Below are 19,090 nucleotides of genomic sequence, written 5' to 3' on the forward strand. Positions count from 1 at the left end.
GCTCTGATATGAGAGCCCTGCGGGTCAGGTATTGTCAATTCCACTGATATGCAATTTGTTATTCAGCTGCAGCTGCAGTTTAATTGAAAAGCTCGTCTGTGTGTCTGGCACCATACATGCGCATAGACCTATGAGTAGCGTGCGTGCGCAATCGCTGAGGCCTCGTCTCGATAAAGCCGTGACAAGTGTGGAGTGATATAGATTGATGTTGTTTGCCGTCTACTCTCTACTCAAGAGCGCCGTGAGACCCATACCGCCCAGCATGAGGTAGCGGAGTGCAGGGTAGTCATTCATAGCGAGCGTCACCATACCCACATAGGGCATGAAACCATAGACAACACCAATGACATCCTCCTTGCGGTCTAGCGTGCGCTGCCCAGGCGCGTAGAGTGTCAGATCGTCGTCATTGTTGTTGTCGCCTTTGGTAAGAAGCTTCTGCGTTGGGCCGCGGTTTGGATCCACTTGGCTGAGAGGGTTGACACGATAGCCACGCACGCTTGCCTGCTGTCCCTTTGGCAACTTGGCCCGCGTCGTCCTTTTGTTGATAAGGCCCTGCACAAACTTGACTGACTTGCCTAGCTCATTGAGCGCCGACTGCGCTGAAATGTGGCTCTTGATGACGCGGTGAACAATGGGAATGGAGCGGTCCTGGATGTTGTAGACGACGATATCGCCAATGTCGACCGTTGTAGGCAGGTTTGTCAAGAAGAGCAAGTCGCCGCGCTGAAAGGCTGGTTCCATGGAGCCCGATAGGACGACCACGACAGGCGACTCGCAGTCCATGGCGAGGCTGAATGCCTTCCAGGCCATAAAGGCGGTGGTGCCAATGAGGCAGAGGTTGAGGAACTGCTGGAGCGCCTGCCTAACAGACAGCTTGCCCAGGTCCAGCATGATAAGATGTGTTGCTACAGAAGAAGTCGCGCTACGGAGACGTGTCCACTTTCAATTTGATTCAGCAGCAAGAACGCGGCGCCAAAATTGAGAGCGCGAGGACCAGAGACGCACGCGCTTGCCAAACAGGTACATGGGCACAGACAGCAGGCAGACACCCATCTGCGTGCAGCCCATGATGAGAAACATCTTCTTCACCCCGTCCCGGATGAGCCAGTCGAAGCCAGTGACTGTCAGCGCAAAGGCAAGCACATTCTTGACCACCACGAGGCTGATGAAGGCGTCCGTCGTGTGCTTCGGGTAGGCATCTGCAAAGTAGGTGCTCACTGCAACGCTGCTAAAGATGATGCTCGAGATGGCAAATCCAAACAAGACAGTCGGCACCAAGTAGTGCAGACTGAAGCTGTAGCCAAAGCCGAACAGACCAATAGCGGCGGTGACGGTAGTCGGTATCATGAGCCAGATGCGGTACTCGGCTTCGTAGATATTTGTCTTTTTGGAGAAGAAGCAAACAGCCCAATCACTTAGAAGACCTGCAACGGGGAAAGACACGAGAGCCCCTAGAAATGGCGCCGTATAGAGGTAGCCAATGCGTTCCATGCTGAAAAAGTAGGGATATGTTGCAAAGAGGGCAGCAATGACAGTAGCGAGCATGACTGACCAGGCAACCAGCAGACCAGCTGAGCAGACGCCCCAGAGAAAGGCCGGATGAAGGAGCATTATGAATGGCTTAGCCACCGAAAATAAGAAGGGATCGTCAGAATAGCGCACACGTGAAAACAAGGCCAGCTCGTGTCGTTGATGAGTGCCGGTCGAGACTTCCACCTGCGATGTCTGCACACCTTTACTCAAGTCATGAGACTCGACATCTTGAGGCGCTGCTTCCGTACGATTGTAGGCTGTCTCTGGACAATAAAGAACCAGCAGCGGCAGCAAAAGGCAGCTGAATCCAGCAATCAGCCCAAATGTCCAGCGCCAGGACAAGGATGCTGTAATTTTGCCCGTCAGGACTGGCGTCAAAAACGCAGCGCCAGTGTAAGCTAGCGCGTAGATTGCATAATACATGCCACGCTCGTGCACAAAGTACAGGTCTGCAACGACCACCGGCACGAGAGCCTCAAAGGGCATAACGCCAAAGCCTTGCAACAAACGCGCTCCGAGCAGAGAATTGTACGTCGCTGGTGCGGCTGCAGCCCAAACGCTGCCAGCGATCATCAGGATCAGTCCAATGACAAAGGTATGCCGCCTTCCGTAAATCTTGCAGGTCGCATTAAAGATGGGACCGCACAGAGCGACGGCGAGAACGTGCCACCCGGTGAGCATTGCGATGCGCGTGAATGTTGTGTGAAGGACACTAACAAAAACGAGGGTCGAAGTCGCTAGAATAGGATTGAGTGTTGCTGCGAGCACAGCACCGATGCAGAGGATGCCGAAGCAGAGGTCTTTCTTGTAGCGCGGCCAGTTGAGCGGGTCATTAGGTGAGCTACTGGGTACGGGGACTCTCGTCTTTGACTGCGCCTGCATCGCTGCATAGTCGATCGTCCCCGCGAGCATCGAGAGTTATGACTGCCTGTAGTGTAGCCAATGCGACGTGGCTGTAAGAGCTGCTGGTCAAAGCTTGTCTCTGTCGCGGTCTTGTCGCGTCTTGGACGCTTCAGATGGGAGCCACTCAATGGCACAGTGGCACTCATTCTATGTTAGGAGGTATTAAGAGATTGCTAGAGTACAAGCATACTTTACAAGCCTACATCATGGTCGAGGTCGGCGCATCATTGCCAAGCAGCTGGCGTAGCTTCATATTGGTTCGCACATCATTGACAATCGCCTCGCCCTCTTCATCATCCTCATCCTCGTCCTCGTCCTCAGAGATGTGGCCCGTGTCGCCGAGTCCAGAGGCCATCGGCATCCGGCTCATGTGACTCACAACCGAGCCTGATCGACTGCGTGTCGGGTGCAGCGCCATGCCAAAGCTCTCGACGGACCCTGTGTGGCTTTTGATGCTTGTGCTGGATCCATTGGGATGGCTAAAAATGCTGCGCATAAAACCGCTGCGCTTCTCACCTCGATCAGGCGTGTAGGCAGAAGCGCGTGATGAGGAGCGATCAGGCAGCAAAGAGAAGCGTGAGTTTGAGCGCGGTCTCTCTCGCCGCTGATCGAATGAAGTGCGTACATCAGGCGGGCCCATCGCGCGGCGTTGAAAGTGCGGGACGCTCGCGCCAGAAGCGTTTTCGCCAAACATGGCATACAACTTTGCTGCACGGCGCTGCTGTGATCTGCGCGCGGCATCGGCATCAGACTCTTGGCGCGACAGGAAGCTGCCCGTTGTGGTTTGCGAGAAGCGAGAGCCAATTGATAGGGTGGGCGATGGCGGGCGCAGACTGACAATGGATGGCTTGCGCGAAACAGGTTGCCGAAAGACTTTGGTTTGATCGAGCGCTGAAGATTCAAAGTCAAGCGGGACGGTGCGCGTCGACACGGAGCGCACTTCCTTACGCCTCTTGAGCTTTCCAAGCAAAGTTTCTTGATCCGGCGCCGTCCGAGCAATAGGTGAAAAGGATGAGGAAATAGGAGAAGACTGCGCACTTAAGGGATCATTGACCACAACATCGTGACCGAGCAAGCTGGACAGCTTTTTCGCGCGATCGCCAGTGTTCTTGACATTTTCTGGGCGGTCGCCGCTAGTGGAGACTTCCTCCAGTGTCTCCTCGTCTGCATCGACTTCGACCTCATCCTCTACTGGATCTGCAAGTCGAGCAGCACTAAGCGCCTCATCTGCAATCTGTTCGAGTCGCGCTTGTTCATTCGTTTGGGAAGGCAGTAGTGGCGAAGTCTTGAGCAGCTCGCCGTACAGGGCATTGCGTTTGGCTTGTCTGAGACGTTCTGGCCTGGTGAGCTGCTGTACTGGCACAGGCGCAAAGTACTGCTTTGTTGGTATTTGCCCTGGAAAGTATTGATCGCAGACTTGCCCGAGGATGGCTGCTTTGGTAGCCACCTCGGAACGCTCGCGTAGAGACAGAATCGTTGTGTCCTCTGGATCGAGTGCTTGCGTCAAGAGCGCCAGGAATTGTTCGCGCTCAGCAGACTGCCCCATAAACAGAAGTTCTGCCTTTTTGTAGACGTGTGGCCGGGCATGCTGAATCTGCTTGACACGAGCATTCTCACTGGACGTCTCAAAGGTATCGAGTGACCAAGCCAACAGCCCATCCTTGAGGAGTTGCCGCGCTTCCGTGATGCCAGATACTTCACGCGGTAGATTGAGCTTGAGAGGAGCATTCGACGACATGTAGAGCCGCTCAACATAATCTTCTGTGTAGTGGATACTTGTATCAAGCCAAAAAAGCACTTCAAGCAGTGTCCTCTTCTGCCGGCAGAAGCGCAAGAAGGCAAGCAAAGAAATGGCGTTACTGCTGAGTGTTGCGAGTCTGTAGGCAGAGGAAGTCGGGTCGCCCGAAGCCGGCAGTGTCGGCGATGACGAGCCACCACGCTCATGATGCATCTGGAGTAGACTGACTCGATTACGCGCCGCAGTGCGCCCGCTTGATGACGCAGACATGACGGATGGCGGCCGCCGTATCTGGATAAACTCCATCTGCGTGGGCGAGTGGATGAAGTTGGTGGGTGAGCTTGGCCTGCGCCCCAAGGCAAGCGTCTCTTCAATGGTCTCTTCAGTCATGGGCAGAACATAGACGCGCGAGTCGCTGTCGAGGACGTCGCCGACGATATCTGCCCAGCGAAGGACATTACTGCTCTCTTGGTCGATGAGACAGGCCACGACCAAGTTTCGCTCGGCGAGATTTGCCTCGATGACACGGGCAAGGGTCTGCAGGTCTGCCTGCTTGTGTATGGGGGTGGCGAACTCGAAGGGCGGCTGGTCCGGGATGGCGACGGTGACAGCGACGTGGATCTCCTGCGACTCTGAGTGTTTTATTTTCTCCTGGTAGTCTGCATGGTGGGAGGTGCCTGCGATGCGACTGAAGCCGACATAGACGACCTCTGGTGCGACGAGCATGGGCTGGGGTAAGGATGCGGGTGGCTATTGATGTTGGGTTGTTTGTGTTGCACCGAAGGAAGTATTTATTGGCAGTATTGACTTTGGTGCATTATGAGTGAAGCAGTGAGTGCATTTCAGTAACAGATCAGAACAGACTGAACTTGACCACATACACTCAGTCTCCTCTGATCCATCTTCCTTGACCACAGCATACACTCATTCTCTCCAATCCTTGACCACCATGCCCGCCAGCCTACCTGCGCGTCGCTCGTCCGCGTACCCCGTCCAGCTCTCGTCATAGACCACCGCATCCTCCACTCCCAGCGACTCGAGCGCAGCCTGCAGCACACACGCAGTCACCCCAGTTCCACAGGTCAGCACCACCCTCTTCCTCAGGTCGACATCAGCCTGTGCCAGCGCCTGCCTCAACTCCTCTGCGGGAAGCAGTGCACCGTCCCTAATGAGCTTGTTGAATGGCAGAGACTTGGCGCCAGGCATGTGCCCAGACGACAGCCCCGCGCGTGGCTCAGGTGCCTCCCCTGTGAAGCGCGCTGCTGGTCGTGCATCCACAATCTCGACATCCTTTGCCTTGATGCCTTGTATCAAGTCCTCAAAGCCAAGGACGCGCTCAGCATGGTAGACCGCGTCGCCATAGCTCCTCCCCTGAAACGCTGGCTCGCCCTCTTCTAAGGGCAGACCTGCAGCTTCATAGGCAGGCAGTCCACCTTCGAGCATCTTGACATCTCCCTTGTGCCCAAAGACCTGTAAAGTCCAGTACACCCTCGGTGCACTAAACAGGCCGTGCGTGTCGTAAATGACGAGTGCATCGTTCCGCGTCAGACCCAGCTTGCCCATCTCCCTCGAGAAGACCATTGCAGACGGCAGCATGTGCGGAAAGGGTGACTCCTTGTCACAGATGGTGTCGAGGTCAAAGAAGCGAGCATTCGGGATGCGCTTGTGGCGATACTCTTGCAGACCACTGCGCTGCACATTTGGCATGAACCAGCTCCCATCGATGGGGATATGCTTGCCAATGCCGCCTGGCTTGAGGAAGAGCGAGCGCGACATGGTCAGGCTGTCCAATGTATTCAGCAGCTGCCGGTACTGCAACTTGACCCAATCGCGGGCTGGATCCAGGCGTCTCGAGCTCCACAAGTAGTTGAAGTAGATCTGGTCGTCGCACTCTTCCTCGCTGCTCGACCTCAACCAGCAGCACCACAGTCTAGCTCCGCATGCTCCCGCCGTATCCATTCATCGAATTGTTTCCCGAGCTCAAAGGCAAGCGTATTGTTCTGTGCTCGGCATCACCCAGGCGCAAACAGCTCCTCGACCAGGTAGGTCTTCAAGTCGAGTGCATCACCTCAGACTTCCCCGAAAACATCGACAAGGACTCCGTCACGCCATGGGAATACGTCAGCAAGACAGCCACAGGCAAGGCACTCGCCGTATATGAGCGTATCTGCGATGACAAGAAGGAACCAAGTCTGCTTATCGCAGCCGACACGGTAGTTCTCTGTGGCCACAAAATCATGGAGAAGCCCAAGAACCAGGCAGATCAGCTCGAGATGCTCAAGCGGCTGCGTGCAGAGCCAGAGGGAGGTCACCGTGCCATCACGGCAGTTTGCATCATCACACCAGATGACGAGATGCCTGTTGCACCTGGCTATGTTCTCAAAACGCACGTCGAAGAAACGACTGTTGTCTTCGACAGTGAGCTCTCGGACGATTTGCTGCTGAGTTATGTCCAGAGCGGCGAGGGGCTTGATAAAGCAGGCGGGTACGGTATTCAAGGTCAAGGCGCGATACTCATCAAGCGCATCCTTGGTGATCACGGGGCCGTGGTCGGCCTGCCTCTCAATGCAACCTACCGCCTCATACAGAGCGTCCTCAACTACGATATATACGCTGAGGAGATCAACCTATAGCATTCCATCTCTTGTTGAGAAGATCAGGCTCCGTGAAGACCATTTGCATTGGCGACCTTGGACCAGCGCTCACTACGTATCGATGAGCTTTGGTGGCCTTCATCGGCTTTTATGGATGTGCGCATTCCCACAGATGGAGCTTTTGGCAAGAGCCCAAGGTTCATCACGCTCTTCTCACTGTATGACACTCCAAGCATTTTGATCAAGACCCATATCTTATACTTGGACTCAGCGGATTCACTGCTAAGAAGACTCGGATTGCCGTGCTCGTTTCGGTCTGAGCAACCTGGACATACTGAGAGATGCAGAGTGCTTCCTTCGTGTAAACAAGCAGAGTGCTTCCTTCGTGTAAACAAGCAGACGCTTCACACGTCGACCCTTTGGAGCAATCTGCTAGATCAATATCGCTCAACATGCAGGCACATTTCGTATGCTTTGACCACTCTGGCACAAGAGCCTCGTACACTAGACTCATGCCGCCAAGAACTTCCTCATCTTGTCATCACCCAATTGTAGCGGTGTCTTGCCATCTGCATCGAGCTTGTCTGCGTCTGCCCCTTGATCCACCAGGAATTGCGCAACATCTGCATGTCCCTCTGCACACGCATGATGCATCGGCGTCCAGCCACCAGCGTCGCTCGTACTCATTGGTGAGCCATTCGCCACAAGTCGTTGGACTATAGCAAGTGAGCCCACTGCTGCAGCTCTGTGTAGCGGCAACTGTCCCTGCCTATCCTTGATCCTGACAAGCTTCTTCCCTGCATCACTCGCAAGGAGCGTATCGACTGCCCAAATGAGCTGCTTACTGCACGCTGGATGCAGCAGCGTCTGTCCACCACGGTTGATTTGCGAGATGTCCACTGGCACCGCGAAAAGCATCTCTGAGACTTGCTGGTGCTTGGCCGCAATAGCAATCATGATGGGCGTCCATCCTCCCTCGTCCTGTGCATCTGCGTCTGCGCCATGGTCTAGCAACAAGCGGCAGAGTGCTGGGTTGCCGTGAACACATGCCCAATGAAGTGCTGTGCGCCCATCTTCGTCCTTGACGTCCACCTGCTGGTCAAGGAGCATTGCCTGAACAGCGACGAGATCCCCCTCGAGAGCCGCAGTATGCATCGACATGGCCGGTCCGTCTGTCGCTGGTGGCTACGGGTGCGCGTTGCGCGTCGTCCGTCTTGAGCCATGGTCCTACACTTCGACACTTCGCAGCTTCCCTTCCGTTTGGGCCAGTGCATCTCCGAGGGTAGCAGCTCTGCCATCTATGTGGCACAGAGAGAGGTAGCCGAAGTCTTTGCCGTCAAGGTCATCGATAAGACGGCCATCGTCGCCGAGGGAAGGCAGACGGCCAAGCAGGTAGACGGCGAGGCGACACTCCATAAAGCATGCGGCTCCAGTCAACACAGGCACATCGTCGACTTTCTACAAGCAGATCACCTCGACTCGGGTCATCTCTGGATTGCTATCGAGTATTGTACGGGCGGCGACCTCTTCGACAAGATCGAGCCAGACCTGGGCGTCGATGAGCAGCTTGCACATCTCTACTTTCGCCAGCTCCTCGACGGCCTCATCTTTATGCATGGCTTTGGCATCAGTCATCGAGACATCAAGCCAGAGAATATTCTCCTTGATGGCGACGGGCGTCTCAAGATTGCAGACTTTGGGCTCGCAGCCCTATATGCCCATCGAGGCCAACGGCGTACATTGAGTATGCTTCTACATTACCAGAGCAAAGCTAACGACAGACACCTCCTGCGGATCCCCGCCGTATGTTGCGCCTGAGATCCTAGGTACATATGACGGTGAGCTCGTTGACGTCTGGTCGACGGGAATCGTCTTGTTTGCTCTGTGTCTCGGTGCAACGCCGTGGAACCAGCCTGCAGCTGAAGATGATCTCTTTCGCCAGTTTGCGAGGTCCAAGGGCCGGCCAGACTATGCTCCGTGGAAAAGACTTCCGCTCGGCGTGTACAATTTGCTGCAAGGTATGCTCGAAATCAATCCCAAGAAGAGATACACGTTCGCGGATGTTAGGGCACATTCATGGACAGCGCAAAAGGCTATAGATCTTGATCCACTCGATATTGCCAACAGACTCATGTCCAAGATGCACGTTGATTTGCAAGTGCCAATCAAGCAAAGCATGTCACAGTCCTCGGCTCCTATTATGGAGATGACGCCATCGCAAGCACCAGTACGCTCGCAAATCGCGTTTGAAGATGACCCTTCGCTGTCTCAGTTTGCTGGGACAGCCATCCTCGAGAGCTTGACGCAGCGGGCGAGACGATTTGCTGATATAACGGGTTCGGACCGTCTGACAAAGTTCTATTCGACCTGGCCCATCGCAGAGATGTTCGAACTGTTGCTTCGAGCAGTGGAGGAGCTCGCATTTCAAACGAGGCTGGGGGAGATGTGTGTTACTGTTGCGGCTGAAGACAGACGTGGCATGCAGCTCTGGGGCACATTGAGCTGCTACAGCGTGCACACAAGCCAAGGCGAGATGACACTGGTGGACTTTGCGAAGCGCAAGGGAGATCCACAAGAGTGGCGCGTCCTATTCAAATTGGTGGCTCGTCTTTGCAGAGATGCCATCTTTGTGGGCTGATATAGTATACAAATCCTGGACAGAAGTAGATAATGTAGAGTGTGCCTGACGCCAGAATCGCTGCGTCCATCTGATCATCCACAGACCGTTAACGACGCCTGCTCCAGAGCACTTTCGTCTTCTACTGGACACAAGATGGACAGTCTGCATAGCCTAGATAAGGAGACCTCGGTTATCAGACTCAAAAATGCAGGCTTGACAGTCTTTCCCGACGAGCTGCTCCAATTTTCTCAGCTCGAGCTCCTTGACTTGTCTGGTAATCCGCTATGCTCTCTCCCAGCAGACTTTGCTCACAAGCTACCAAAGCTCAAGGTCTGCTTTCTATCAGACTGCAAGTTTGTGACATTTCCTAAGCTATCCGAATGTCCAGTTTTAGAAATGGTGGCCTTCAAGGGCAACGGTATGCAAACCGTACCAGAAGATGCATTGCCACCCAGTTTGCGATGGCTCATCCTCACAAACAATGCCATCACAGCGTTACCATCGAGCATAGGGCGATGCACGCGACTTGAAAAGTGCATGCTCGCTGGAAATCAGCTGACCGACCTGCCACATTCAATGGCTAACCTCAAGCGGCTTGGTCTCTTGCGTTTATCTGCCAACAAGCTTGCGTCTCTGCCATCGTGGCTCTTTGAGCTTCCTTCACTATGCTGGTTAGCTTTTGCAGGAAATCCTTGCTCTCAAAGGTCCAAGGCTCGACTTTCAGAACTACCCTGGGACACTCTGGTGGTACAGCACATTCTTGGCGAAGGCGCTTCAGGTGTCATTTCCAAAGCAAAACTCGGAGAGAAGGAAGTGGCGGTCAAGGTCTTCAAAGGTGAAGTCACGAGCGATGGAGCACCCTCTGACGAAATGGATGCGTGTATCGCCGCAGGGTCGCATCCACACCTCATCGATCCTCTAGCAAGCGTCCTCAATCATCCAGGTGGCAGGAGAGGACTGGTGCTTGAGCTTGTTCCGCCGACTTATACCAATCTAGGCCTTCCGCCGTCCATGACATCGTGCACGAGGGACAACTTCAGCCGTCGATTGTCCAAGGCAGATGCACTTTCTATTCTGCGCGGTATCGCTGCCGCCGCTGTACATCTACACAGGCGAGGCATCGCTCACGGTGATTTATACGCACACAACATCTTGGTTGATGATCATGGACATGCCTTTTTTGGAGACTTTGGTGCAGCCACTTTGTACGGCGATTGGCCGATGGAGAAGCTGGAGGTAAAGGCATTTGGGTGGCTTGTGGACGACCTCATGTCCATCAGTGAACTTGAGTTGAGCACATTGAGAGACGCCTGTACGACTTCGGTCGTTTCTTTGAGGCCGACCTTTGTAGAGATAGAGTCGCAGCTTGGGCCATAGAATCCATCTCGTCCGAAGATGACGTCCAAGATCGCCAGAGAGATCAGCCTCAGCCTACAAGAGCCATGGCAACCAATAACGGCTACCATACAGTCTGTACTGGCAATGCCGCAGAGACTGCAGAGAATCATCGCGCTGCTGATGACACTACAGAGTTTGAGCTCTTTGGCGCTTGTTTCTGCCCTTTTGTCCAGCGAGTTTGGATTCAGCTTGAGCTACTTGACATCAACTACATCTACCGTGAAGTAGACCCTTATGCAAAGCCCGCTGAACTCTTGGTAGACAATCCCAAGGGCTTAGTGCCTTGCATGCAGCACTACTTTGACAACCAAACATTTCGTATTACGGAAAGCACAGTCATTATGGATTATGTGGAAGACGTCCACTCAGCGCTTTATAAGGACAAGACGCCTCAGCAGAAGGCGATTGTCAGGTTGCGAGCATATTTCGTGAATAATACTTTTGTGCCGAGCTTCTATCGTTTCCTGCAGGCAACGACGCCAGAAGGCCAAGTGGAGCATGGCAAAGCGTTCGCAGACAATCTAGGGAAGCTGTTATCTTGGGCGGACTCAGAGGGCCCTTTCTTCATGGGATTACAGCTTGGTTACCTTGATGTTCTCGTGGCTCCATGGCTGCTGCGTATCAGACGTGTACTGAAGCCCTACCGTGACTTTGATGTCTCGTCGCCACGCTATGTCAAGTGGATAGATGCTCTAGAGTCCCATGCTGCAGTCGCGGCAACGATTTCCACTGATGACTTGTATCTGGACTCTTACAAGCGATACGCTGAGAACAGACCCAACACCAGTCAAGTGGCAAACGCCATCAATGCGGGCCATGCATTGCCATGAACTTTACATATAGTAGCTTTTCATCCAAGTTCAGCCTAGACAAGCTACGATGCTTTCAATAGGATAATCGTATGCGTACACTGCATCCAGAAAGAACTTTGGGACGCAGCATTTCAGATGAGCAGATGACTGTAGTCATCAATAATTTGCCAGTCTACCTCGGCTGAAGCCCGCTAGATCTACCTGCAGCTACATGTCTCTGATGCGTCTTTGCAGCTTCTGCGTTTCGATACGCAACTCGCTCGCGACAGCACCCTGTGCATTACCAAGTAGCCTTTCTGACCGCTTAAGCGCATCTGACGCCCTTTCGACGGGGAAGCTCTGTCCGGGTGTATCGTAGTACCGCAGAGTACCAGGACGCATGGAGACTTCGACCCAACGCAACAGCAATGCGAGTGTCTCGCCAATCAGATGAACTGTTGCTTGCTTTGCTTGCCAAGCAGGCTGCAGGTACAAGTCTTCCAGCACGGCAAAGAGTGCTTCGTGCGGTGCTTCTGCTTCCAGTAGAACTTCTACAGCCCAGCCTCGCGGCGCCTCGCCCTTTTGCCGTTGTAGGTGGTACCGTTCGAGCATAGGCAGTAGCTCTTCCAGCGAAAAAACGACTTCATCTGCACCAAAGCGTCTACCAAGCTGACGTACCTTGTTGCCGACTCTTTCAAAGGGCGCGGGGCCCCCTTGCTCGTCTGCAAGCTCATGTTCGCGCTCAAGCAATTTCTCCCAACAACTGCGAATTTCCAGTGTGCCCCGATACCCAGCGGCTTGAAAAATGGCAAGACACACCTCGCCGTAGCCCAGTGGATCGGCGAATTGGTTGAAAAGATCTGTTAGCGGGACCAATTTACCATCGAGCTTTGCGATGAGCTCAGCCTTTTTATCCTCTCTCAAACGCGTGTCATTGCGCAAGCTATTCAACAAATCATCTTGGATGCCCATGACATCAAGCTCCTCGCTAATGACTTCCAGCAGCTGAGCAGCACCATCTTGTGTTGCCACACAAGCCAGGAAGCTTTTTGCCTGACTGAGGTACTCGATTCGCTGCTCAAGTGGCAAATCATAACCGCTGCGAGAGATGTTATGCAACACTTTGGCTGCATCAAGATAGGCCTGCCGACGCGCATGATAATGCCAAAGCAAGTTGGCAAAAGCCAGACTCGATTGCGCCTTGCGACGCAAGTAAGGTTCAATGAATGGACTTGAGATCTCAAGCAGCCGCTCCTGCAGGTTGCGCGACACGTACCAGTCATAGAAAAGGTTATGGAACAGTGCATCAGAAGAACTACCAATGACGGCATATGCGGCATCACGCAAAGATGACAAGGGCGACACATGCGAAGACCCAGCATAAGCAGAATCTTGCGCTGCAAAGGCACCTTCAAGCTTGTCGAGGGTTGCAAACATGAATGTGTAGCACTGCTCGCGCTTTGCAAAGAATGCAGCGCGCGCATCATTCTCTGGCTTGCCATCTTGCATGTAGCCAAGAGCCACATCGGATGGGTCTGACGCGTGCGCCACAGAGAAGGCAAGTTCCAGCGCTCCTGCATAGAATTGCATCTGTTCAAACTCCTCCATTGTATCACGCAAGTTGTCGAGTGACAGTGTTGCTGCGGCGTGCTGGAAGAGCCGCAGGCACTCACGCAGAATGCGTTCGCGTTCGCCGACTGTCGGCGCATCTCTCGCACGCTTTAATTGTTCAATGGCCTTGTATAGCACCACATCATCAGAAGAGCAGAAGGATCCACATCGCTTTTGCAGCGTCTCGCTCACTGATTCGACGGTACCTCCTTGAGCGATGCGTCGGTTAACAATGGCAGTAACGAGTTCTTTGGCAATATCTTGGCCTTTTTGAGATGTCAGCAGCTCCTCAAAGGTCAATTTGATGGCATCTTGCTGCACAGCGGGAGGGACAGATCGAAGAATATCTGTCATCTTGCCTTCTGGACTGTCGCTCAAGACTTGAATAAAGCTGAGACACTCAATAATTTGCACAATGAGCGTAAGAAGCGCATGCATGCCGCGATGTTCAGCCTGCAACACAATCTCTTCTTGACGGTTTGTTGTGCCAAGGAGACGCTCTGGTCCTGCAAGCCCTTCAATGGCATGCTTGTTGGCTTCAAGAAATTGACGGAGGCTGATGATGCGGCTTTGCACAGTTTGCAGCGTGCTTTCCGACAAGGAGGAAACATACTCACCAGGCACTATTTGACGCATGATGGGCAGTCGCCAGAAGGAAGCTACCGTGCGTGCGACGTACAATGCAACGCCATCATGCCGACCAGACAGACGGACCATCTCAAGCGTCGGTAATGTGGCCTGCCCGGCATCTGCGAAATGGCGATGTAGATTTTCATCCACAAAGGCCTTGCCACCGAATTCGATAAAGTAGCGTCGACTCGTTTCGAGAACTTGCGAGGCAGTCAATCGACTGTTGTACTGAATACCACCTGCTGTAGCTTCGTCGACATCTGTACCATCCAAGCCACCGCAAATAACTCCCAGGCACGTCGCACAACCTTCAGCGCGACCGATATTTTCAAAGAAGAGGCGCATTTCGGCTTCGATGCCTCCTGCGGCAGAGGGTGCGTGCCGTAGTGCACTGGCAAAGACTTCTGTAGTTCTGCGACGCTTGATGATGTGCACGCCAGTATTGGTAAGTACAGCAAAAGAAGCGGGCGGCAGTGTGAATTGTGTTATTAGCTCGGCACCGATACCAGAGGCTGTGGAGGATGCTTGCTGAATAGCACAGACATCCTGAACAAAACCTTCAATGGGCAGCCAGCAGCAAGATTCAGAAAGTAAAGGCCGCGTATTGCCAGCTGAAAACTGCAATGCCAGTTTGTCGGCTTCGGGCGCACATCCCAAGAGTCGGTCGCCTGGTGTGGCAGGATCATTGCTCTTAGCCACATCAAAAAATAAGTGCGGCGAAAAGAGCTGAGCGCGTGTTGTATTGGCCAAAACTTGGGATGTCTGTGCAGTCTGGCTTGATTGTGCATTGGGAGCGGGCAGTGCATTGGGAGCAGTGAGACTGAGTTGAGGCGGCGCTCGCGGTGTCTGCGTATGTGGAGCGGGTGGATAGCGGACATGGGAAACTTGCAGGGAAGACATGCGAGCAGAGGCGCTATTAAAGCCCGATGCGGACGAGCGCATGTAGAGTCTGCAGCCGGTACTCGTTACTGCAACGAGATATATTTGCTTCGAGTCGCTTGCTGGAATTGGACAAAGCGAGACGATGCTTGTTGAGCGTGGATCGAGTAGTGGTGAAGCTGCATTGATCATTTGGGCATGTGAAGCAGCACTGGAAATAGTGTAAGTAGCACACAACGACAAGCTAGCGGGCTCTTCAATTGCATACGCTCTGATGGTAGACTTTGAAGAGAGAGTGTATAGCAGCTTGCGTGAGTTGTCTACCACAAGCTGGACGAGATGTTCAGTGGCCTTTGTTGCGAGTGCAGGGATGAAATTGTCAAAAGCCGAGCCTGTCAAGTTGACCTTGCTGCATCGCCGTGAGAACCAGCCTTCATCTGCTTGATATCGTAGCTCATAGACATGTGCGTCTGCCTTACCGGCAAAGAATATGCGGCCTGAGTCCGTGCTGCATATACAATTGACGTCGATGCCAGTGACGGGGACACTCATTCGTGTCGCGTAGAATTGCATCTCTCCCTTGTGGTTTTTTGGGCTCGCTACGCCGAGCAGCAGGATATCGTAGGGTGTTGCCAGCACAAGGAGATGCGTGATTGCATCGACAAAGACGCCGCCCCGCGGTCTTACTAGAGCCACGGCAGTCAACGTATGTGGATGATCCTCATACGCTTGAAAGTCCTGCCCGTCTGCGTAGTTCCAGAGATACAGCCTGTTGTCGACTGTGATCCATGCGCGCTGAATGTCACCAAACAAGCCCATCTGTGTGTAGCATTCTGTCGAGTTGTACTGCTCAAAGATGGTGTCTGGAATATTGACAATCTCGCTGCGTGCAAAAGGCTGCCACGCAGGGGCCGTTTGCCAGGTATACTCGGTCGAGGATCCTTCTAGAGGGGTCAGAAAAGCGCGTCTAAAAGATGCGAAGGAGGCTTACGACTCAGAATATCGCCTAACTCGGGCCAAGCTTGGTCTTGCGCGAGGCATTGATTGATGGCCTGGTTGCCTCGAGTCAATGCAGCTGCTCTCGCCGACTGCTGCGGCTGTATGGCTTGTGGTTGTTGCTGCTGCTGCTGCTGAGACGAGACTTGTCCTTGGCCTTGCTGCTGCTGCTGTTGCTGCTGCTGTGGCTTTTGGACAGCCGCCCCTGTAGCCTGAGCAGGCGATTGAGCATGCTGCTGCCTCTGGACCTGCACCTGGCTCGGCATCTCTGCTCGCGTCCTTGTGCTTGAGTGTCTGTGTCTTTTGGTTGTCGCCAAAAACCAAATTTGAGAATCCAGGAGCAGAAGCTGGACGTAGCTGGCTAGTACGTGCTTCAGCAGTATATGTACAGAGGAGATGTCTATAGAGTCATACAGAGGAAGAGTCGGATCATAAAAGACTCCTATCCCTTGAGCACGCCGGCAAGACCAAAGATACCCGTCCCCCGCCGCCGACACTCTGCCACTTGCCACTCAAGGACAATGGGCAAGAAGGTATACAAGTCAAAGTCCGGCCAAAAGACATCCACAAAGCGGATCATGGTTCGCTTACCCGCTTGCCAGAGCAGGAAGTCACTCAGTCGTTCAACGCCAGACGTGCGAATCAAGATATCCGGGTCAGGACACCCGACCGTCATGAGCTGCTCTTCAAAGTCAGCTTCTGTGAGTGCTTCAATCTGCTGGGCTGTCATTTCCCCACGCTCTGCTCGAGCGACGAGCTTGCTGATTGCCGAAGTCATCTCGTCGCGCGAGGTATAGGGGAAACAGACATTGAGGGTCGCTCGTGTATTGTCCTTCGTCATTTCCTCGGCCCTGTTCATCTCCCGTTGTACATCCTCACTCACAAGCCCTTGCTGGCCCAAGATGCGTATGCGGATATCATACTGTTGCGCAATATCGCCATGTTGACACAGCGTCAGTAGATTGTTCTTTGCCATTTCCATGAGTACATCCACTTCATACTTGCTGCGCTTGAAGTTCTCTATACTGAAGGCGTAGATGGTCACGGTCTCAACGCCCGCTTTGTAACACACCTCCAAGACGCCCTTGAGCGATTCAAACCCAAGCGCATGTCCCTCTGCCGTTTCGAGTCGGTTCTTGCGTGCATACCGGCGGTTGCCATCCATGACCAGTGCGATGTGTCTGGGCACAGGGCCGCAGCTGAGGGCATTGATGAGCATTGTCTCGAACTGCGTCTTGCACCATAGCAGCGGCGGGAATCGCAGCAGCCAGTCAAGCGAGTTGCCCATGGCTATTGATGTTGAATAGGAGAGTGATTTGGTGGAAGTCTACAAATTTGATGTCTACCAAACAAGCAGTGAAGCTACACATAAAAGCACAGGTTGATGAGGATGATGATGATGAAAGGCCTCGCGCAGTCGACTGGAAGGAAGCAGGAAAAGGCAAAAATACTCAACGGATTGTCATGCCAGCGCGCATCTCCTTTGCGCCGCGCTCATGCTCAGCCGTGCGTCGTTTTGCCTCAAACACCTTCCAAAACTTGAGATTCTCATCTGAGGAGGTCGTTGCTAGAGTCGTGCCATCCGGTGACAAGCAGGCATGCAAGACACGCGCATCATGAGCAGGGATATCCACCACTTTGCTGAGTGTGTTGTTTTGTACACTGTGCACCGTGATTTGATTGTCTGGGAATCCATGCGTAGAGACAATTTCGCGATGCGCAGGAGACCAAGTCAGACTCGTGACTTGCGAGGTACAGTTCATCGTAGATAGACGTGCACCACTTGTACTGCTGAAGAAGTGAATGTTTCTGTCTGATGAACCACCACCTGTGGCCAAGAGGGATGTGTTCCAGGGGCACCACGCAAGTGCCTTGACGGCTGCTGTGTGATTGGTCTTTGTGAACTTGGGAATAGAGGAGCGTGCGTCCCAAATGTTGACGACATTGTCGTTGCCTCCTGAAGCTAGCTGTTGACCATCAGCGCGCCACGCAAGACCGCACACTTCGCTAGCGTGGTTGTTGAAGGAAGCAACGTGGTGCTGCTGAATACGCACATCCGAGCTGTGAATCTGGCCGTTGCGTGCACCAGACGTGAGCAAGTGGTTGTTCCAGGACATGGAGGCCACGCGGGCGTCATGGCCGAGGAGTGTACGAAGACGCGTGCCGGTCTCGGCATCGTAGATGGAACGCGTACCATCCGACAGACCAACGCCGAGATGGCTGCCATCAGGCGCCCACTTGATGCTGGCAATGTAGTTGGATGCATCGCAATCGAGCAGAGAGGAGACGCTGCCAGTCTCTGCGTTCCAGACATACACAGACTTTTCCAATGCAATGGCTACACAGTTGCTGCTCGACCAGTCGAGCAAATTGAGGTAGTAGTCATCAATCAAGCCAGGTGCGTCCAGCACACGCTCAGGCACAGTATTGATGCGACGCTTGACAGTTGCAGTGTTGACGGGACGCAGAGGCCGGTTGTACTGTGCATTGAGGAGCACGGGGGCTTTTGACTCCGGTGCTTCTGGCTTGAATGCCAAGATGCGTTGGTTGAGAGCAATACCGCAAGCCTCTGCTACTTGTGAGGAGTAGGCCAGGTCTGAAAAGCTAGCACTGGATGCACCCGTGTATGCAGTAGCCGGTGCCGTTCTTGGTTCTGCATTGAGTTTTGCGGTGGCTGGATTTGCACGGCCGATGAACCGGTCACCGGCGCCGTGACCCTTGACCTGCCTCTTTGCATGCTTGTTGGGTGTTCCCGTGCCTGTGAGTGTCCAGTCTGAAGCAACGCGATCGAGCTTGAAGGGAGAAGCGCGCTTGAGGGTGGATTTTGGGGTCGCTTGGCGAGCGAGTTGCCGTGCAATGTTGACGTTGCGGGGAGTGAGGGGCGATCCTGGGCCTGCGAGGATGCTTGAGAGGGATGTAGACTGGCGTTGGGGTGTGAAGAGGGACATGTTGTGTATGCGAGGATGTAGATGTGATTTCTAGTGTTTCCAAACGAAGGACAGAGACCGGCTCGTCCGCGGGAGAGGATGTAAAAGCACAAAGAGAGGAGGAGAGTGAGGAGCAGAGAGCACAAGGACCAGCCAAGTAGCTTTTGATGAGGAGTGGAGTAGAGCAGTAGAGCAGCAGAGAAGTTGTTGGGCAGCAGCAGAATGTTGACAACGAGCGTGGGAAAAGTAAACAAGGCAACGAGACAGGAATGTGAGGTCATCGGCGGAAGGGAAGAGAGAGATGGTGAAAGGGATGGTATTTAATAAGAGGGTGGATGTAGCGTATTCTAGCAGCATACTGTATATGCTATTAGATATCATTTAGTGACTGTCACTTTTCATCTATGTCCATCCCATCTCGTCATTCTTCTGCCCAACTGCTACTCAGTGTACTCAGTGTTCTCAATATC

General features: G+C 53.5%; 12 protein-coding genes across 12 annotated transcripts; 4 read left to right on the forward strand and 8 right to left on the reverse strand.

Moving 5' to 3' along the window:
* Positions 1–219: 219 nt before the first annotated feature.
* Positions 220–891, reverse strand: BCR37DRAFT_351148 (signal peptidase complex catalytic subunit sec11; the record flags this gene model as incomplete). The annotated part of the gene is made up of 2 exons (XM_040868051.1): positions 220–435; positions 568–891. 2 exons carry the CDS (start codon positions 889–891, stop codon positions 220–222), a joined length of 540 nt encoding a protein of 179 aa, XP_040722793.1.
* Positions 892–942: 51 nt separating this feature from the next.
* On the reverse strand, positions 943–2,445 carry BCR37DRAFT_395041 (major facilitator superfamily domain-containing protein; the record flags this gene model as incomplete). Its single annotated transcript, XM_040871563.1, has 1 exon — positions 943–2,445. One exon carries the CDS (start codon positions 2,443–2,445, stop codon positions 943–945), a length of 1,503 nt encoding a protein of 500 aa, XP_040722794.1.
* Positions 2,446–2,581: 136 nt separating this feature from the next.
* Positions 2,582–5,103, reverse strand: BCR37DRAFT_155793 (uncharacterized protein). The gene has a single exon (XM_040866139.1). It carries the CDS (start codon positions 4,898–4,900, stop codon positions 2,636–2,638), a length of 2,265 nt encoding a protein of 754 aa, XP_040722795.1. The 5' UTR covers positions 4,901–5,103; the 3' UTR covers positions 2,582–2,635.
* On the reverse strand, positions 5,099–5,950 carry BCR37DRAFT_351237 (3-mercaptopyruvate sulfurtransferase; the record flags this gene model as incomplete). Its single annotated transcript, XM_040868057.1, has 1 exon — positions 5,099–5,950. One exon carries the CDS (start codon positions 5,948–5,950, stop codon positions 5,099–5,101), a length of 852 nt encoding a protein of 283 aa, XP_040722796.1.
* A 164-nt stretch (positions 5,951–6,114) lies between these two features.
* Positions 6,115–6,807, forward strand: BCR37DRAFT_351151 (septum formation protein Maf; the record flags this gene model as incomplete). The annotated part of the gene is made up of 1 exon (XM_040868052.1): positions 6,115–6,807. One exon carries the CDS (start codon positions 6,115–6,117, stop codon positions 6,805–6,807), a length of 693 nt encoding a protein of 230 aa, XP_040722797.1.
* Positions 6,808–7,278: 471 nt separating this feature from the next.
* On the reverse strand, positions 7,279–7,878 carry BCR37DRAFT_351291 (ankyrin repeat-containing domain protein; the record flags this gene model as incomplete). The annotated part of the gene is made up of 1 exon (XM_040868060.1): positions 7,279–7,878. One exon carries the CDS (start codon positions 7,876–7,878, stop codon positions 7,279–7,281), a length of 600 nt encoding a protein of 199 aa, XP_040722798.1.
* Positions 7,879–7,989: 111 nt separating this feature from the next.
* BCR37DRAFT_351234 (kinase-like domain-containing protein) lies at positions 7,990–9,406 on the forward strand (the record flags this gene model as incomplete). Its single annotated transcript, XM_040868056.1, has 2 exons — positions 7,990–8,512; positions 8,550–9,406. The coding sequence occupies 2 exons, from the start codon at positions 7,990–7,992 to the stop codon at positions 9,404–9,406; spliced, it is 1,380 nt and encodes a 459-aa protein (XP_040722799.1).
* A 135-nt stretch (positions 9,407–9,541) lies between these two features.
* Positions 9,542–10,765, forward strand: BCR37DRAFT_400654 (uncharacterized protein; the record flags this gene model as incomplete). The annotated part of the gene is made up of 1 exon (XM_040871813.1): positions 9,542–10,765. One exon carries the CDS (start codon positions 9,542–9,544, stop codon positions 10,763–10,765), a length of 1,224 nt encoding a protein of 407 aa, XP_040722800.1.
* Positions 10,766–10,830: 65 nt separating this feature from the next.
* BCR37DRAFT_395048 (glutathione S-transferase) lies at positions 10,831–11,616 on the forward strand (the record flags this gene model as incomplete). Its single annotated transcript, XM_040871564.1, has 1 exon — positions 10,831–11,616. One exon carries the CDS (start codon positions 10,831–10,833, stop codon positions 11,614–11,616), a length of 786 nt encoding a protein of 261 aa, XP_040722801.1.
* A 189-nt stretch (positions 11,617–11,805) lies between these two features.
* On the reverse strand, positions 11,806–15,959 carry BCR37DRAFT_395049 (putative nucleoporin; the record flags this gene model as incomplete). The annotated part of the gene is made up of 2 exons (XM_040871565.1): positions 11,806–15,641; positions 15,689–15,959. 2 exons carry the CDS (start codon positions 15,957–15,959, stop codon positions 11,806–11,808), a joined length of 4,107 nt encoding a protein of 1,368 aa, XP_040722802.1.
* On the reverse strand, positions 15,666–17,063 carry BCR37DRAFT_155745 (uncharacterized protein). Its single transcript, XM_040866138.1, has one exon. It carries the CDS (start codon positions 16,979–16,981, stop codon positions 16,136–16,138), a length of 846 nt encoding a protein of 281 aa, XP_040722803.1. The 5' UTR covers positions 16,982–17,063; the 3' UTR covers positions 15,666–16,135.
* Positions 17,064–17,144: 81 nt separating this feature from the next.
* Positions 17,145–18,641, reverse strand: BCR37DRAFT_403584 (sleepy-like protein Slp1; the record flags this gene model as incomplete). Its single annotated transcript, XM_040872013.1, has 2 exons — positions 17,145–18,289; positions 18,314–18,641. The coding sequence occupies 2 exons, from the start codon at positions 18,639–18,641 to the stop codon at positions 17,145–17,147; spliced, it is 1,473 nt and encodes a 490-aa protein (XP_040722804.1).
* Positions 18,642–19,090: the final 449 nt, after the last annotated feature.

Source organism: Protomyces lactucae-debilis (assembly GCF_002105105.1).
Source record: "Protomyces lactucae-debilis strain 12-1054 chromosome Unknown BCR37scaffold_21, whole genome shotgun sequence".
Lineage (NCBI taxonomy): Eukaryota > Fungi > Ascomycota > Taphrinomycetes > Taphrinales > Protomycetaceae > Protomyces > Protomyces lactucae-debilis.

What these genes read in the sequence shown, in the direction of transcription:
- BCR37DRAFT_155793 (XM_040866139.1), bottom strand. Translation starts at nt 4,900, where the DNA reads ATGCTCGTCGCACCAGAGGTCGTCTATGTCGGCTTCAGTCGCATCGCA.
- BCR37DRAFT_155745 (XM_040866138.1), bottom strand. Translation starts at nt 16,981, where the DNA reads ATGGGCAACTCGCTTGACTGGCTGCTGCGATTCCCGCCGCTGCTATGG.